The sequence below is a fragment of the Sander lucioperca genome, chromosome 22 (assembly GCF_008315115.2).
Source record: "Sander lucioperca isolate FBNREF2018 chromosome 22, SLUC_FBN_1.2, whole genome shotgun sequence".
Classification (NCBI taxonomy): Eukaryota; Metazoa; Chordata; class Actinopteri; order Perciformes; family Percidae; genus Sander; species Sander lucioperca.
In genome coordinates this window covers 20,003,310-20,020,999 of record NC_050194.1, presented here as the reverse complement: position 1 = coordinate 20,020,999, position 17,690 = coordinate 20,003,310, and the positions used below count along the sequence as shown (strand labels likewise).

At 40.9% G+C, this 17,690-nt stretch overlaps 2 protein-coding genes and 1 long non-coding RNA gene across 18 annotated transcripts in view; 2 read left to right on the top strand and 1 right to left on the bottom strand.

Annotated features, from left to right (window-relative positions):
- rnf157 (ring finger protein 157) overlaps positions 1–13,968 on the bottom strand; it is a 24,722-nt gene extending 10,754 nt beyond the window's left edge. For 3 of the 12 annotated variants that reach the window (XM_035997951.1, XM_035997953.1, XM_035997949.1), the window contains exons 1-14: positions 13,188–13,964; positions 10,501–10,619; positions 7,937–8,025; positions 7,303–7,452; positions 6,062–6,179; positions 5,879–5,945; positions 5,738–5,781; positions 4,828–4,875; positions 4,590–4,661; positions 4,269–4,428; positions 3,023–3,135; positions 2,715–2,947; positions 1,968–2,068; positions 1,082–1,192 (exon numbers count right to left, since the gene is read on the bottom strand). In XM_035997951.1, coding sequence (XP_035853844.1) covers positions 1,082–1,192; positions 1,968–2,068; positions 2,715–2,947; positions 3,023–3,135; positions 4,269–4,428; positions 4,590–4,661; positions 4,828–4,875; positions 5,738–5,781; positions 5,879–5,945; positions 6,062–6,179; positions 7,303–7,452; positions 7,937–8,025; positions 10,501–10,619; positions 13,188–13,275 — 1,513 coding nt within the window. In that variant the 5' untranslated portion in view covers positions 13,276–13,964. Of the gene's footprint in view, positions 1–1,081; positions 1,193–1,967; positions 2,069–2,714; positions 2,948–3,022; positions 3,136–4,268; positions 4,429–4,589; positions 4,662–4,827; positions 4,876–5,737; positions 5,782–5,878; positions 5,946–6,061; positions 6,180–7,302; positions 7,453–7,936; positions 8,026–10,500; positions 10,620–13,187 lie in introns of all 12 variants that reach the window. The other 9 variants (XM_035997946.1, XM_035997954.1, XM_035997952.1 and 6 more) reach the window with 6 other exon arrangements.
- On the top strand, positions 8,054–17,690 carry LOC116061382. The gene is made up of 3 exons (XR_004107708.2): positions 8,054–8,066; positions 8,384–8,393; positions 16,489–17,690. It is a non-coding gene; the product is annotated as an uncharacterized LOC116061382 (long non-coding RNA).
- On the top strand, positions 14,287–17,564 carry srsf2a (serine and arginine rich splicing factor 2a). Of its 5 annotated transcripts, none has more exons than XR_004107705.2 (4): positions 14,287–14,844; positions 15,384–16,364; positions 16,635–16,727; positions 17,225–17,564. XR_004107705.2 is itself a non-coding variant. In XM_031315560.2 (3 exons), exons 1-2 carry the CDS (start codon positions 14,483–14,485, stop codon positions 15,685–15,687), a joined length of 666 nt encoding a protein of 221 aa, XP_031171420.1. In that variant the 5' UTR covers positions 14,287–14,482; the 3' UTR covers positions 15,688–15,711; positions 16,063–17,081. The 5 variants fall into 5 exon arrangements, 1 of the variants encoding a protein (XP_031171420.1); XR_004896441.1 differs by lacking the exon at positions 17,225–17,564 and having other exon boundaries at positions 15,384–15,711; positions 16,063–16,275; positions 16,635–17,081; XR_004896440.1 differs by having other exon boundaries at positions 14,288–14,844; positions 15,384–15,711.

The window sequence follows — 17,690 nt, the reverse complement described above, 5'->3', positions numbered from 1 at the left end:
TTAATGCACAAACATGAGCGTGGCATCCATCTTCTCATTTAACTCTTAAAGAAAGAAAGGTGGTCATTTTCAATCTCATAGCTGACTGACTATTTCTAAAGAAAATGAGTTTCCCAATTTTTTTTTGTTGATTCCATTTATTCCAGACCTCTCTGTCAGCAACACAAGACGGAACCCTGGCAACACGAGGATTTGCTTTGTAGAAGAGGTTAAACATGTTTGAAGTAAGAAGTTCATTGAGTCTTTCATTCCAGCTGGAATAACAGTCCTCTCTTCCGGTTTTGTGCTGAAAAGCCGTCCAGCAGATTTCCATAAAATCAGATCCAGTGGCACGAATGTAAAACGCTGAGGTGGTACAAGCTTATGATTTATTCATGTTAAAATGCACCTGGAGGTTCTTTTTTTAACCTCTTCTGCCCCAGTTACTTAAAAATGGCTCATTCATAGTTTTTCATGGTTTATTAAAACAGATTTGTGTTTGTTCTTGGTGCATAAGAGATGACGATTGAGTGATACATGTATTACAGCGATGTTGGAGTGAAAAACATTACATTTACAATACAACAATTACATTTCTCTGTGCATGTTTTACCTTGTACTGCTGCAGCCTTTATGGTAATTTGGCAGCATTAAATTCAGACTTGTTGTTGTTGTGCCATGTTGAAAGTGATATGGATACGTTATTAGGTCCAACCAAGTGAGATTGCTGTTGAGGCTTTTACGTAAAAGTGAAGGCATGGGGCCGACGTGTAAAATCACATTTATGTTATGTTTGTCTGAATGAGGCTTAAATACATTATGAGCATCTACTACAGTATATACAATATAAAGCATGAAGAAATAAACAAAGGAAATACAATTAATTTCACTTAACTACATCCAATGTTTTCACTGCTACTCTGAATTTTTCTGTTTGTCAGTTTAGGTTTGGTTCTGATTGCGTGGCTTCCATTGCTATGTTTGTGAGGACATTTCCGCATTGTTAGGACATTTTGGCCGGTCCTCACTACTTGAAGGGACTGTTTGAGGGTTAAGACTAGGTTAGAATTAGCTATGTATAGAAAGGCAAACATGTGGGTACCTTCAGGGGAGGTGATGGTGGAGGAGAGCGGGGTTCCCGTGCAGGACGACTGGTCGATGGCTCCAGACGAGGAGAGAGTCAGGTTCTCGCTGTCTGGAGTCACTCGGCTCTGTAAAACAACAAGAGCAGTAGACAGCGGTAAGAGAGGAGCTCACTCAAACATTTGTGTACACTTCCACAGACGGTGTTTGGTGTTTAAAACGGCACTTGGATTAAGCAATGGTTAGGGTTAAGCCTGTTTTACAGTTCTGCGGAGGATCCACGCAGAGCTTTCGCTGTAGCCTACGTAAGTGGCCTGATGTTTATACTTGTGCGCTGGTGTGTGTGTCGAGCTGGCATGTATGTGTGTGTGTGTGTGTGTGTGTGTGTGTGTGAGGAGTGGGTGATAGAGCGAGGGAGAAGTGAGAGAGTGACGGCGATTAGCTTTGGAGTGAGTACCGACTCTAGAGTCCCCTGCGTTTTCTGACCACGGTGGGAAATATGTAGCAGGAAAAGTTAAGCTTCCTTGAGTTCATGTTGTTTATGGAGAAGGAGAACCAGGAAATGAGTCAGGGGAAAGGCAACACTACCAAGCCACGGCCGAGTGACTTGCGTCGCTGCGATGTGTAGTTAAATTTTTCGAGAGGTGCACGTCAGAGGGGTCTGCGGGGGTACGCCGTCGATTCTACGCACGACTATAAAATGGCCTTTAGGGTTATGGTAAGGTGCCTTGAAGTCGACGGTCGCAGCGCTGCCTTGAAGTCGACGGTGGGGGCTTAAAACACCATCGAGCTCCACAGCCTTTGGAGATTTCTGACACTGAGATAAACAATAATGTATTTTCTCTTCATCTCGGACACACACACACACACACACACACACACACACACACACACACACACACACACCTGCTGGTCCACGGTGAGTTTGTGGCGACAGGCCTCCGATTCACTGCAAGACTTCTCATCCTCCTCCTCAGGAAGGACAGAGGAATTCTGGGAAAGTGACCTAAAATAACAACATAATGGACGATCTTCAGATAAAACAGTAGTAGGTTTGATGTACATGCCCCTGTACTATAACATCACAGACAAACGATCTTAACAGGATGTGGTGATAATGAGGGGTATTTCTTTTTTTTTATTAAAAAAATAAAACAATGAATGTACCGTGTATTTAGATTTTTGTTTTAATGTGAAAAAAATCAGTATTAGAAAAAAACTGGAATATGGTCTCATAAAATGATCAATGGGTATGGAAACATAGCCGTCCATACCCAAAGTTGTTTTTTTTTCTTCATAATTTTGAGGAACTATAGCACATAATCAGCAGCTGTTTCGCATTTTCTCCCCATTTTCACTCTCCTACTTTTATGTTATTCATACTCATCAAGGAAATGTACCAATATGACTGTAAACTTGTGGAGTCTTGCAGCAGAAAACATCAAAAATTTGAACCAATCTGTACCTTTTCAAAGACCGGGGTATTTTTTGGTAGAAATAAATAAACTCAAAAGTAGAAATAAATTATTCTTCAATGACACATTTGACTATGGATGTAGTAGACAGAAGGACAGACAACAGTACATTGATATTAAAATAATCTGCTATTCCAAACAGAAAACAAACAAACGTTTACTGTCACTAATACTCACTTTGAACCACTCTTTTTGAGTTTGAGTCCCTGACTAGAGTTGGAGTGGTCTAGAGGGGAGAGGGAGCGGGCCAGTGCCGGGTGAGGCTCACTGCTGTATGGGGGCAGCGTTCCCGAGACGTGGCTGGGACCCGAGTGGAGAGGAGGAGGATTCACCACGGAGGAGTTGAGGGGGCCATTCAACGCCTCCAGGAGAGACACCACCTCATAGCCTGGAGGGATGTGCTCAGACGACTGCAAACCAGGAGAGGACACTGGTGAGTTTACTGATTATTTTATATTTACCCAGTAAGTGTCTGCTCGTCTCACCGAGTGTTCCTCCGAGTCAGAGGTCTGGGAAGTGATGACGGGGTTAAAGCTGGTAGGTGACAGAGGACTGAGTTTCTTCCTCATGGCTCGGATCTGCAGCAGAGCTCTGAATGCTAAAAAAAACAAAAAAAAAAAACAAGATGACAATTAAATGTATTTAAATAATTTGTATATCTAATAATAATTGCAATGATAATGACATCTACACAAAAGTATTTTGAGGCCACAACAAACTACCAAAAATTGATGATTTTAAAATGCAGGAGATCTGTAAAAGATATTTTCTTACACTACATATATAAATTACTGCTACTAAATAAGATATGATGCCAGGCTGAAAGCGTTTCCTGCTGCTGAATGTTTCTGCTGAGTATTGGTTGAAGAGAGGCCACTTTTGGAACTGCAAGTGTTTGTATTCATCCCGTAAGACGAAGGCCATATGTGAGGAAATATTATAGAGCCTGATCTTATCATCTCAAACAACAGCAAAAAGTGAAAAAAAGAAAATGAATGAGTCGTGGACTGAAGCTGCTATAAGCCATGAAAAGTCAGGAACAATAAGCAGGAGCCAACTGCAGGAAGCAGAAAGGCAAAAAATAGCTGCTGCATTGCTGTTTTTTGTCTTGTGTTGTGGTGCTGAACAGACCGCTCTGCTAAAGTAACTTTGTAATGCGTCTTTAAATTTGCGCCTTTCTCTTTTTACACTCTCACTCTCACTCAATGTTTCTGTCTGCTATAGTCTCTCCCACTCTGTGTGTTTCCCAGATGAATTTCACATATTTTGTGCCTCTGTACAGGAACGCCTAAAAATACCAAATCACAATTTGTAACGGCGCAAATCATTAGTGCGATTCCTTAAATAGAGGAAATAAAAACAACGCAATTTGACTGTTTAGTGCCTACAAATCACTTTCAGTGTGCAAAACACAGGTACATCTTTCTTAAGGTCCAGGTGTCAAGTCTAGAAAACAGTAACTGTGATTCCTGATGGGCAACAATGTTAACCAGCCTGCAGATTAAATAATCCTTTTTTAAGGACACCCACCGAGTCTCATGTGATTCCGCTGTACCAATTTGTGCTCGAAATATTGTACTTTTTCTGTTGTAGTAAAATATAAATGTTAAACGGCTCATTAACAGTGTAGGGAGTACTTAAGAGGCAGCTTTCATTATTTTTAACACTCTTTTTTTCAGCAGTGGAAACCACTTTTTCACTGCTGGAAAACTCATGTTGGTGGGAACTCACGCAGTCTGCAGATGGGGCAGCAGTTGGCCTGGTAGCGCAGCGTGTCTGCGCAGGCGTTGCAGAGACACAGGTGTCTGCACGGCAGGATGAGTGTGTCTCGCACATCTGACAAACACACCACACACTCAGCACTGTTGTCACTGATCTCATCGTCAGCAAGCTGGAGATCCAAAAAAAACATTTGAATATTAGGAATAAAAAAGATTTTTTTAATTCATCCAGTCGAGCTACAGACAGACAAACTGATTTATTTTACTACACTGCCATGTCACTTCTGATGCATTCAGAGAGGAAAAACCTCTCATGCCATCTGATATTTACCTTTGATTCTTGGCTGTTGTATTTGTTCTCTATCCCGTAGATCTCCTGCAGTAGATAACTCACCCCATCCACCTGAGAATAGGAACACAGTGAAGAATAAAGGCAGCAGGTCTCATGTGTTCAGGCGTAATGTTCAAGAGGGAAATAAAGCTTTGGTGTATCTTTTTCTTTCAAAAACATAATAAATATTACACAAAAGGAGGAAGAAAGAGAGAAAAAGAAAAGCAGGTGCATTCACCACTTGTTTCTGCTTCAGAGGCTTCACACAGTAGCTCATGTCCATGTGCTGCCAAAGAAAGCAACAGTTGATTATTACTTTGTCTAATTCATTCAAAAACTCATCCTGGAAGCCTTTTTATTTTTTATTCTTTTGCATCGTTTATATTTGAACGGCACTCGGCTGAACTGTAATGCTGTGTAGAGGACTTCTGATGTTTCTACATATTCGTGTTTGAGGTCAGAGAGCAGTTTTGCCTCTGCTACAGCATCCTTAAAGAAATGAGAGCTTGGAGGCCTTGTTAATGAGCACCCAGAAATAAAGATGTTTGACTACACCAACATTTTTAATTATTAATCTAGTATCAGGTTAGCCTAGAACAAAGTCCATAAATCTGCTTATGACTCCAGAACTTGCCTGAGAATCATAACGTTTTAAAGTTTTCTTCGGTATAAAGTGATCTAGTGATAGTTGTGTGTACATCCAGGGGTACATTTCAAACCTTACTGCTAATAGCTATTTCAGCATATTTTAAATGGTGCCAATGTGTCAAAATTAACTAAATGTCATGTTTCAAACTCAAGAGAGTATTTGTTAATCAAGATTTACAAGCTAGGAATTGTTTCATCACCACAGAGCAGTATTAGGCTTTATACTAATATCAGTTATACAAAACCCAAAGATATACAATTTACAAGCATAAAAAAGAAAAGAAAAGAAAAAAGGCCCTCATATTAGAAGCTGCAAATCTTTGGCATTTTAGCTGGCAAAGTAAACTATTAACCAATATCAAAATAGCTACTGAAGAATGTCCTGGCGCTGTTTTGGCTCTATCTGAGACATCTGGCAATGTCTGTAGAACAGCAAATTCCTGCAAATATCTCGTGCCTCAGCCTGCCACAATTTCTCTGACAAAGAGTGTCTTTCTTACCTTTTCAAATGTAGCCAGCAGTATGTGAGAGTGGCCCAAATGTTCTGCAAAGAATAAAAACAGTGGACAAGTCTTTGCTTAAACTTCTGCAGCTCTACTTTTACATCAGACCATCAGCATGATAAACACACAGCAACTCACCGTCCCCCTCATCTACAACGGCCTGCACCACCATGGGGAAAACCTCTTTGTCCATATCAAACAGCAGCTGTGGAGGGAAACAAAGTAGATTTATATCTGCCCCTGTGTATAAATCAGGTTTCAAAGCACAGCCTCATACAGACGTGTGTTTCAGTATTCAGCCGACAGACACAAGCTGCCTACCTCCTCGTCAGCCCACTCGCTGAGGTTTACGGTGTGTGAGGGCAGACAGAACTGCTGGCACACTCCCCTCTTGAAGTGCACCGTCTCAGATTGCAGAGAGCTGTCCTGGGGCAGGTAGCTGCCGGAAACACGTAGATACAGTCAATGCACAAAAATATATGTCCACCTTATCGCTATCAAGAAGTTGTGGATTCATTCGTTGATTACGTGCATTTTAATATATTTAAACTATAACAGGCTGTAATTTATGTTTAAATGTGACAGTTACTAGTGTTGAATACATTTTATTTGCTTATTAAAAGATGATTTTTTAATTCTATGTGAAGTGGAGGATAGGCAACGTCTGCTTGCATCCTGCATGGACAGAAATCACAGACAGCTCTTTATGCAACATATGCAAATAGTGAGATATATATATATATATAGAAAAAAGATATGTAAGATTTTGTTGGTATAACTTATGAAATGAATATTTATGGAACATTTTCTCCTCTATAGTAGCCTGTATTTCTATTTCTTTCATGACTAAAAGTAGAAGATGTCCCTCTTTTGATATTTACTACAGATGCAATGATTAGACTTTCTACTAGTCTTACGATACATATTCTGATACCTCAACTTTGGCTGTCTGCCTATACAGATTCGGGTTGCAAAGGTCTAGTCAGCACACTTCTGTCTAACTCCACACCCTCAGGTGATTTTTTTCATTTTCTAAACTTGTAGTCTTCAGCCCCAACCGGCACTGAGGCAATTGATCACACTTCACACAGCTGCCTCTGGAGCCACAGAAGGCTTTATACAACTACAGTATTTTCACATACGCAGAAGTACTCCCCAACACCTGGAAACAGGTGTTTCTTGAGGAAACAGTATGACAGTGAGTATTTTAGAAGAAAGTGTTTAAGGATGCAGCTGCTGTTGACAAATTGCACGTGCAAAAATATTTAAAATTATGCCAAAATAAATGGTACACAATTTCAACTTTTTGAGTGGAAGTAATTTGTGTTTGTCTTGAGTAATTGCAGACGGTTTAGTGTTTAGCAATAAATCAGCAGGTGCATTAATAAAGCTACAATTTAAAAGACACAAGGCAAATTCTACTGAGTGAAACTAGATACATCGTGAACAGTAAAATTAAAAATATAGATATTGACCAAAGTGATTGGTTATTGGATTTTAGCTAATCTTTCTTTACAAGCATCCAGTGTTATTTGTTCACCAGGAAACATGTTTCCACTTACACTGGCACCCCATTGTGAAACTCCTCTATAGCCTGGTAGTAGATGGTTATGGCCACCTGTGTGTCAGCGTCGAAGGTGAACTCTACGTTGTAGCAGGCCCTGTTCTTCCCCGCCACCTCGTCACCCGGCAGTTTCAGGTCCTCACTGCACCTACGGGTGAGAGAAGAGGAGATAAGGACGAGGGAGAACGTTTTTCATGCAGAGAACAGAAATCTGAGAAGGATCCAAAATCCATTTACTAGTGTATGAGTCAGGGAGAGCATTCATAAAACATGCATGAAATCCAATGATAAAGTGCTTTAATTCTCAATAATCATACAGAAATGTAATTTCCATATTTTTGTTTCTTTGTTTGTTTGTTTGTAGCATCATTTCTTTGTGTATGTAATTGTCTGTGATGTATTAAGAGACATTTTGTACTTTTATGGTTGCCTTGAATTTTTAAATTGGATGTTACATTGTCATACTGTGTTTTCTATTCCCCAAGTATGCCAAGAAAGTAAGTTTGAATTACAAGAAAAAACATGCATGATATGACACTCTCTTAAATTAGCTGTTGTGGCCTGTTGTCTAAAAATAGCTAAGTGGTGTAATGAGGGGTTACGTATATGTTTAGTTGGCTAGAGGTGCGTACCGTACGAGCCGCAGTGTGTCCTTACGGATGTTTATAAGGCTTCGTAAAGTCTTTACTGGTTCCTGAGGTGGAGGGGCTGCATACGGGAACTGAAAACAAAAAGAAAACAAATTATAGATGTAAAATACATGTTATGAGACTGAAGAGTAGTAGCATTCATCTTCCCTCAAACCACCCCGACATTCCTCTCTTTACCACAGGGAATTCAGGGTTACACAATGACCGCGGCTGCTCCTGGTTTAACCTTAACACAAGTGTTTCGGTTGGTCAGCACCAGCGAGATCTGTGCTGACAAGTGCTGAGCCAGAGCAAAAAATCTGCTCAAATTGTGTCTTTCCAGGGACGAGGCTGACACTTCAGACAGTGTTTGGGCACATTTCTGCACACACAGGGACCACAGGAGTGTAAACCAGTCCAAGGTCCAACAGTTCCTGTCTTTATTTCAAGGACCAGATGGGTGAAGTTTACCGCATCAGGAGAATTTTGATAGCATTAATTCACAGATGGATGTGAAATACCTTCTTTTTTCACTATTTTCTCTTATGACCAACCCAATCTTTAGCGATAAAGAAACAACATTAAAAACCCTGCGGGAAAATCCACACATAACCTTTTACCTTGACCTAATCTGTGGGTCTCTTTTGTTGTGTGTCTGAAGCCTAAAGTTGCTGACTGAGCATAAGAGGGGAGCAGAGGTGGTTTGAGGATCACTGGAGGAGAAACATGCAGAGAAACACACTACAAGCCCTCATCTGTCCGTGTGTGTGAGTGTGTGTGTGTGTGTGTGTGTGTGTGTGTGTGTGTGTGTGTGTGTGTGTGTGTGTGTGTGTGTGTGTGTGTGTGTGTGTGTGTGTGAGAATGGCACCATATTCAGTACTATTACACATCTGGGCTCGGCGGGAGTCACGCCTGTAAACTACACAAACAAACACACAGGGAGTAACAGATGCTGAAAAGAACCATTCATTGGGAAACTCACAGGCAACACTGTGGGTCCTGTAACATATTAAAAATAATGAAACATCCGAGGAAAAGTCTGTATTTCCTCACACATACTCAAACTAAAATGAAAAGCTTAGACTGTTTTCCTTTTCAAATACAGGTAAGCAATCTTTAAAGTTATTACAAAGTAAGCCATCGAAGTACAAACTTCCATGGCAATCCATCCAAAATTTGCCAAAACATTTCACCTCGCCTTTCGCCTCATCGTGGTACTGTAAGAAAAGTCAGAGGATCTCCAAATTCAGTAGGGTTCGTCCTCTGGGGACCAGAAATGTCTGTACAAACTTCCATGGCAATCCATCCAATAGTTGTTGACATACTGTATTTCAGTCCAGACTGAATTGGTGGACTGATGGACCATCATTGCCTCCAGCATGGCTAAAAATCCATTTTGTAAATCAATGTGAAATAAATGAAAACCCCTAAATATAGCCCCACCCATTATCATATTTGTAGAGTGGTGCAGGAGACCGAGAACACAACAACTGCGGTTGGTTTTATGATTCCACAGCACCATCTGCTTAGAAACCAACCAAAAATTATATAATATTGGTAAAGCTTCGGACACACATACAAGAAAAGAAAAAATCACCAGCTGCAGGATTATAAACACCCACATAATCGGGAGAAAAACTGCACTCCTAATTCTAGCCCCAGTCTAGACAGAAACAGCAGTGCGACTGAGATTAGCACACACAGTAATGGAGCAGTCTCTCCATATCAGCTTCACTCCAAGCCTTTCAGTCTGTGACAAATTCTCTCTTTCCTCTCCGGACTTGAGCCCTTTTCGATCTGCAGCTCTCATTAGTTAGGTTGAATGAACCCTCTGGAGCAACCGCAGCTTATCAGCCTCTCTGTACAAGGGCAGACTGTCATTTCACTTTTAATTAGTTTGACAGGATGAGACGTTGAAATAAATGTCAATTAGTGACAGCTTGTTAATTGCCACTGCCGGATTCACGACTGCTGAAATGTATCAGCTGCTGTTTATTGACGAAGAGACAGCTACAGCTTTTAGTTGATTAATCAGTTAGTTGATTAACATAGAATTATTTTGACAACCAAGTAATCTGTCAAGCCAAAAATGAGCAGTTTTTTCTTCTCAAATGTGAGGATTTACTGCTTTTGTCGGTTTTTATAATTGCAAATTGAATATCTTTGGTTGTGGACTGTTAATAAAACAAGCAATTTCAAAGACATCACGCTGGGCTGTCTGATGTTTTTTAAAATATTTTCTGGCATTCGATAATGAAAATACTCATTAGTTGCAGGTCGAGATCCTTTCTTTATTTTCCCCCTCTTTATATCTATTATTTTGTAATCTTCATACAAATTAAATTATGAGACTGAAAAGCTCATTCTTGATAGAACAGTTGACAAAAACTCTCAATCTCAACTTTTAGGCCAACATGTGTGTGAAGTTGTCTTTAAAATGCTCAGCAGATATCTACAATTCCTTGACAACTCCATCCACAGAGGAAGAAGATGTGTCATGAGTTGTACTTCTGGTGAGATTGAGTTTTTAACATTTACTACAGGTGTTAGTGTGTGAGAACACCTACCGCCACAGGTCTGGTCCCCAGGAAGTTAAGGTCTGTGTTCTCCCCAAACAGGTAACCCTCCGGATGGGTGGAGTCAAACTTCTCTCCACCCATGATGAAATGGCTGGCGAAGTAACTCCCTGCACAGAGAGGCTCACTTTTAAACACACTTAACTCAAAATACATCATATCATCTGAAAAAACATATTAATGACAAAGAGACAAAACTAGTGGTTTATCTTTGTTTTTTGCCCCCAACAGCTCCTTCCAGGCAGCGCTGCCTGGAAGGCATAGGATTAGGCTAGTGGGGAATACTTCTGTGCTTTCAATTCTCAAGCATACAGTTTTTTTATTTTAATATTCGGTCAAAAGTTCTCATTTATAGATTCTTTAAATCAAGTTAATAATCTTGGTTTTGAGAATTGAAAAATTCAAAACGTTATGCATTGCAAGAAACATTAAGTTAGTATCTTTAGCTTTAAAGACTTATCGATATGAGGAAAATAACTATTTTAGGGCCCAATAACAGACAAAAATACAGATTTTGTTTTGCTGTCATTCTTTTGCTAGTTGCAAATTCTACCCACCTGACACTTCACATTAACATTTCCCTTAAATATTTGAACGATTTGGCTGGCAGCAGTATCCACAGACATAGCCAGATAAGCTCAAAAGACTCAAGCTTTACATCCTCAAATCATCAAGTTAGTACAAGGGGCAGGAGACAAACAATGCCCTGAAAATAATCTAGGGCATTCTGACTGAAGCTGGGCTGTTATTGGGTGTACTGCAGCTTGTCCACCTGTTTACCAAGACTTTGGGTTGATGACAACAAAACTAAATAGACGTTCTGCAGTTTAATCACAGGGTGAGCTAATATCATAAGACTGTAATAGTGGTACAGAGTCTTTAAATACATGCTGGACAGGCAAGTCGTGCATCTGCTCGGAGGACTTCTAGTCTGGCATCTTTCACACTTCTTAATGCAGGAGAGGAGGCAGGGTTTGGCTGCTCTGACATTAAAGCCATTCACACTAGAAAAAAAAAAATCCATAAACACGACAAATCATAAACTAAAAAAAGCCACAATGACGATGCTCTCCCTCTCATCACCTTATTATTATTTACAGCAGGTGGGAGAGGCAAGTTGGGTAAAACTACTTATTTTTCCCGATTTGCTACCAGGTTTCATTATGTGAAAGCTTTCAATTTACTTTATGTCTTTGTTTACGATAGAATTGAAAAGCAATAACAATTTCTTCACAATTCAATTTTAATACGGTAATATTGGATTACTGCTAAACCCTGATGGGAAGCTGAACACAGTGCTGCAATCAGAAAATGTCACATAAATTGTCACAATAAAGTGTTTTTTAACATTAAAGCATGTAAAATGTTCTAGTACAAACAGAAAATGCAAGTATAATCCTGAAAATGCTATGTAATAGTTGTCCTTTAAAGCAAACAGAGGTTCAAGAACTTTGCCTTAATAATACACTAAATAAATTCAGTAAAATTATGATTTGAGTCAGAAAATTCCTGATCAAAGAATAATTAAACAGGAATCTGATGGGTACTAAATGTGTTTGCCTTGGAGTTGAAACAATTAGTCAATTAAAATTAATTTTCTTAATTGAATTTAAGACAATTAAGTCATTTTGCTGGTTTTCTTACTCTTCTATTGTAAAAAAAATAAAAAATAAATAAAAAAATGTAATATATTTCTGCTTTGGACGGTTGGTCAGACAAAAAAACCGATTTGAAGATGTCACATGGGGCCTGGAAAATGATGGTGGACGTTTTACACCATTTTCCATTTGAATTAAGAAAATAACAAAGATGAATCGATAATTTATAAAGTAAAAATGCCAAACGTCTAATTCCATCTTCTAAAATGAAAATGTTCTGCTAATCTCTGTTTAAATCATTATAAATCTAATGCTTTTGGCTTTGGGACTCTTTTAAAGCACTTTGAAGACGTCAACCTCGGCTCTGGGAAATTATGAATGACATTATTCACTATTTTGACATTTTATATTGAAAAGAAATCTACAAATTAAGGGATAATGGGGAAAAAAACATTGGTTACAGTCCTTTTTTCAACTAAAAAACCTCATTCACACTGAACACAACTTCCATGGATGAACGTCTCTACTGCTAATGGTGATGTTGGTCTTTTCATTTTCATCCTCTTGGGATCCATCATTACTTATTTATTTTACAGACAAACTGAGGTAGGTATGATGCCATCAACACAAGTCTAGCTCCCAGGCTATCGATGCCCAGATGCATCGAGACTAGAGCCAATTCCAGTTATGTATCCGACACTGCAAATAGATGAAAATATAGGCTAAGGTTAACTTGTAGGCTATAAGGGGTATTCACGAAGGACGGGTAAATAAGAAGATGCTGCAGTGACATAAATACATTAGATGACATGATAACATGTAGCCTAATAGATAAACATGAAGTAAAGGCAAGATACAATTTAAACATGTTAAGGGGGAAATAAGGTTGAAAAAAGCTCAGAAAAATCAGGCATTGGTCCTCCGTTCTCTCCACAGGTAACGTACTCCAGGTTTAAGGCCCAAATGCCCTGCAGCTAAAAGGTAAAATGGTGAGGATTTTGATGGTGATGGATGCGTTTAAAGCACAAAATACTGTAACAGTTACCCGCCCCCAGTCGGACCTGTTGTTCTGTGACTTACCGGATTTCGGTGGATAACGGTACACCGAACTGGACGGAATGTCCACTTCTTCCACGCCTATGTTCTGTCTGCTTGTTAAAGCTCCCATTTCCAGTCAAATAAAGACCACACGTATTAACGAGCATAACACTTCAGGTTCGCTTTGTTCGCGGCGTCTCTTTTATTCCCTATCATTTAATCCAGTTCGTGCTGCCCTGTCCATTTCTGTCAGGTCCAAACCCCGCCGTGAATGTGACCGTTCTGCGGATTAGTTCTCCGGGTGCTTATCCCTCCTCGGTCAACAGCTCGTTTTTGAGGTAGAAAACAGCCGTTGTAGTCCCTTTAATAGCGGAGAGGCGGTCGCATGGTGCGCCGCAATCGTACAATCGAAGCGAAATATCCGTGTCTGGTTTTACTTTAAGGGCGAGTATGTGGCACAAATCAGCCGTGTGCTCGTCGACATCCCCCGGCCCGCTGGATGTTGATTACACATCCCCGGTGCTTCTCGTTGTTGGATCCTGTCAAAGAGGTCTGAGGCTCCCCATGACGTAAGGCAGGCACAAATCCGGGCCGTGGTTTTTGCGCAGTCCTCTCTCCAGCAGCAGCTACAGTGCCGACCCACTTTGTAACGTGACCGTCCTACGCCAAATGTGCGAGTGGCGCTGACTGCAGTGCAGAGAAAGGACGCGTCTGTCTGTTGCATACATACTCCAAGCAAAAACTATATTAGCCTTCCCTCTGAACATGTGTGGGGAAGGCTAAAAACTCGACAATTTACCCTAATAACGGGAAAGACTGTCTGTAGGCTACACTACTATAAAAAGCATTTTTTCGCAACAAGTAGGGCCACGGCAATCAAAATGTTAAAAGTTGTACAACGACCCGGGAATCATAGCAACAATGTCTGGCGTGGATAAACTACAAAAACAAAAAACAGTTAACTCATACCAAATAGCTAGTATGATATTTTTAATGAAACAAAACGGGGTTGTGCAATATGGCCGTTAAGCGACTCCCTGTCGATAGAGGGCAGTGTGTAACGGTTTACGTGGCGGAAGGTAAACAGTGGAGTAGCCAATCGGAGGAGGCCAACACAGGCGCAAAGAAAGGGGAAAAGGAAGCTTAGATGCCGCCATTTCACATGAAAGCAGCGCGGTAGGGATGACGACTAGTGCAAAACAATTAAAAACACCAGCTAGAATTTGAACCAAATTCGCCAACTGGAGATTTATAAACTAACAGCAACCGTTTACTTAACAATAGGGCCTAACGAGTTTCGACTTAACAGTCCGGCTGTCTTGCTAGGAGACGAAAACATGAGCTACGGAAGGGCGCCGCCAGACGTTGAGGGTATGACCTCCCTGAAAGTGGACAACCTGACTTACCGAACTTCGCCGGAGACTCTGCGCCGAGTTTTTGAGAAGTACGGCCGTGTGGGAGATGTGTATATCCCCCGAGACAGGTACACCAAGGAGAGCCGCGGGTTCGCCTTTGTGCGGTTCCTCGACAAGCGCGACGCCGAGGACGCCATGGATGCTATGGACGGAGCGCTGCTTGACGGGCGGGAGCTTCGGGTGCAGATGGCCCGCTACGGACGACCTCCGGACTCCATGTACAGCAGGAGAGGTGCTCCGCCACGCAGATACGGAGGCGGGTACGGCGGACGCAGAAGCAGGAGGTAAATGCTGGTGTGATTAGGTTTAGCTGTGCAACTCGTTTACGTTTGTTTTGCAATAGAGTGAACCAGCACATGTTGGAGAAACTAACTTAACTTAATTTGAAATAGTCCTGGTTGTTTTCCTATACATTATTGTATTGTAACTTAAACCTTTAATACATTGTAGCAACACTTTCAGTTCGACTGTTCATGCGAGTTATCATAATGTAGTTATTCTGAATTGCACTTTATTTTGCATATACTAATGTGCTAATATAATACAGTAGGTTAGGTCTGCAACTAACGATTATTTTCATTATCTAGTAACGTTAATCTACAGATTTTTTTGGTTTAATCATTTGGTCTATAGAATGATCAAGTATCTAGAGTTATTGTTTTTGCTTTACATTGCAGCTACCTCTGTGCAGTTTAAAGTCGAGTAGCTATTAAGATACTGTTCATTAAGATACGTTATTAAGTACTTTTTAGATTACATCTGTCAGTTTCTCTCTTGTTTTGGCTTCCTCTTGCTGTTAAAGTGCTTCTCTCTGTTACCACAGCCGTTCAGGAAGCCCTCGTCGCCGCAGACGTAGCCGCAGCCGCTCCAGGAGCAGAAGCCGTTCTCGATCTAGGAGCCACCACCACTACAGCCGCTCCAGGTCTCACTCTGACTCCAGATCTAGGTCCAAGTCTAAATCCAAGTCCAGGACCCCCAGACGGAGCAAGACAAAGTCTCCCTCCAGGTCTCGGTCCTCCAAGTCAAGGAGTCGAACCCCGCCTTCCAACAGAGGGTCCAAATCCAGGTCCCGCTCCAAATCCAAGAGTAGGCCTAAATCTCCAGAGGACAACGAGGCAATGACTTAATCCAGACATGGACACAACATGACGGTATTCATGGGAAAGGGTGGATTATATTATTTGCTTCAAATATATGAGATGGCTATCTGTCATCACTTGGGTTATTATTCTGCAGGCTTGGTGCTATTAACAGTCATTTGCACACAAGCAACAAAGTCTGCAGAATCCTGAATATTTTATTTAAAATAAGATTGGGGCTGATCTAGTCAACAGTCCTAGTTCTGTGTGTCCTTTACTTTGCGTGTACGTTCAGCAAATCCAAAGCGCACACAGACATGAGATTTGGGTTAATGTGACCTACAGTATACTTTAAAATGGGGAATGTATGGGAGGGTTCTTCACTCAAAACGTTCACCTAAATGTGGAATTTTTTCCTCCAAGCTGCTGAGTCCTGTTTGCAAAGAGAGGAGGAGGAGATGGGGGTGTGGCAGTGTGAGAGCAGTTAGTGTGTGACCCGCCCATGTGACCTGCCTGTTGCTGAGAGCGATGGCAGTTGCTAAGAAGCAGGTCACCAAGGCAACGGTGGTTGCTATGGAGCAGGTCGTCATGGCGGTGGTTCGGGCTGTCAGTTGGTGTATGAGGTGGTGTGGTGAGGTACGTTCGCGGGAATCACAGGCAGATGCACTGAGCACTGTTCCCACCTGTGCCTGTGGGTTCCTCCGCCTCTCACAAAGGGAACCGAGGTTTGTTTTTCAAATTCGCCCGAGTGTAAGAGTCTTGTTAGAGCTAGTTTTTTTTTTTTTGGGGGGGGGGGGGGGGCAAGAGTGGTGTGTTAACAGCAAATGTGAAGATTACTAGAAATGTTAGATTCCCAGAAAAAAAATGCAGTTTGATAAATGTTAGTTTCAGGGGAAAGAAGATCAGAGAGTACTGTATTTAAATATCCAAGTCAGTTGCAGGAGTTGAGTCATTTTGGTTTGCTCTTCTTAACTCTGTTCTGTCTTTCCTTCCAGATCTCAGATGATTGAGCCTTTGCTGAGGACATCAGGAAGAGTCTCACATTGAGCAAGTGGACTCCACTATTACCACTGAATGCAGACTGAAAGGTTATTGGAGTTTGGTCTAAAATGTTTTAAATTTGACTTAAGTTAACATAAACAAATTCTGTGACTTTGATGTGATCATTGTTTGTAAAGTTGAGCTTTTTGAAAAGAATGTTAGATTTTTTTTTTTCTCAATTAAATTGGGTTTTTTATATTTTGATTACATGTGTACTTTTTTTTTTTTTTAATTACCATAGATTTATTTTAATAAAATCCCTTGTTTAACACTTTCTAGATGGATATGAGTTTTATTTGCAGGGTGTCATGTTGGATGTTCAAAGCCTTGACAGCTATGTTATACCACTCTTTTTTTCTTTTGAAAAATGGCCCACTGTTTAGTGACATAAAAGCAAAACATTAATATCGCTATGCCACTTCATTTGTAATTTGCTAATCCGGCAGCATACGTTTTCTTTTCTGTCAAATCTCTATTTTCTGTCTGGTTAAAGTTGCTTTCCTATGACTCTAACCCTCTTTCTTGTGTATCTTTTGTGCACTAGGCGCAGTTGTGTAGCAGTTGAGTAATGCTGGTTAGCTGTTAAGATGCGGTGCAGTGCGGTGGTGACATGGTGTGGCGTGTTGCGGTGCTGAGTGCCCGGCCCTGTTCCGGGGCTCGACCCTCCGCTGCTGTTTGCTGGTTTGTAAGCTCACAGGTGTGGCAGATCATCCATCCTCTCCTGTCTTGTGACCTCTCCTTCCCTCCATGTGCTGTACAGATTATTTACTCCTTTCTTTTTCTCTGTATTCTCCCTCCTCTTCTTTGTCCCCCCTCTGTGGTTTTTCCACTTCTTGAACTGGTTTAGCTTGCTTTTTTGAAATTGGGTCCAGTGTGACTCCTAGTGAAGGGTTTAAAGGGCAGTCTAGGCTGCCTAATGAATGCTTTTTGTGTATTTCATTCCTCTGTGAACCTCTCAAATGTCTTGTAATTGCTTTAGGTGAATGCTAATAAACATCTTTGTTGTTCAA

What these genes read in the sequence shown, in the direction of transcription:
- srsf2a (XM_031315560.2), top strand. Translation starts at nt 14,483, where the DNA reads ATGAGCTACGGAAGGGCGCCGCCAGACGTTGAGGGTATGACCTCCCTG. An exon ending in GGCGGACGCAGAAGCAGGAG is followed by an intron (nt 14,845 to 15,383) that starts GTAAATGCTGGT and finishes CTGTTACCACAG; the next exon opens with CCGTTCAGGAAGCCCTCGTC.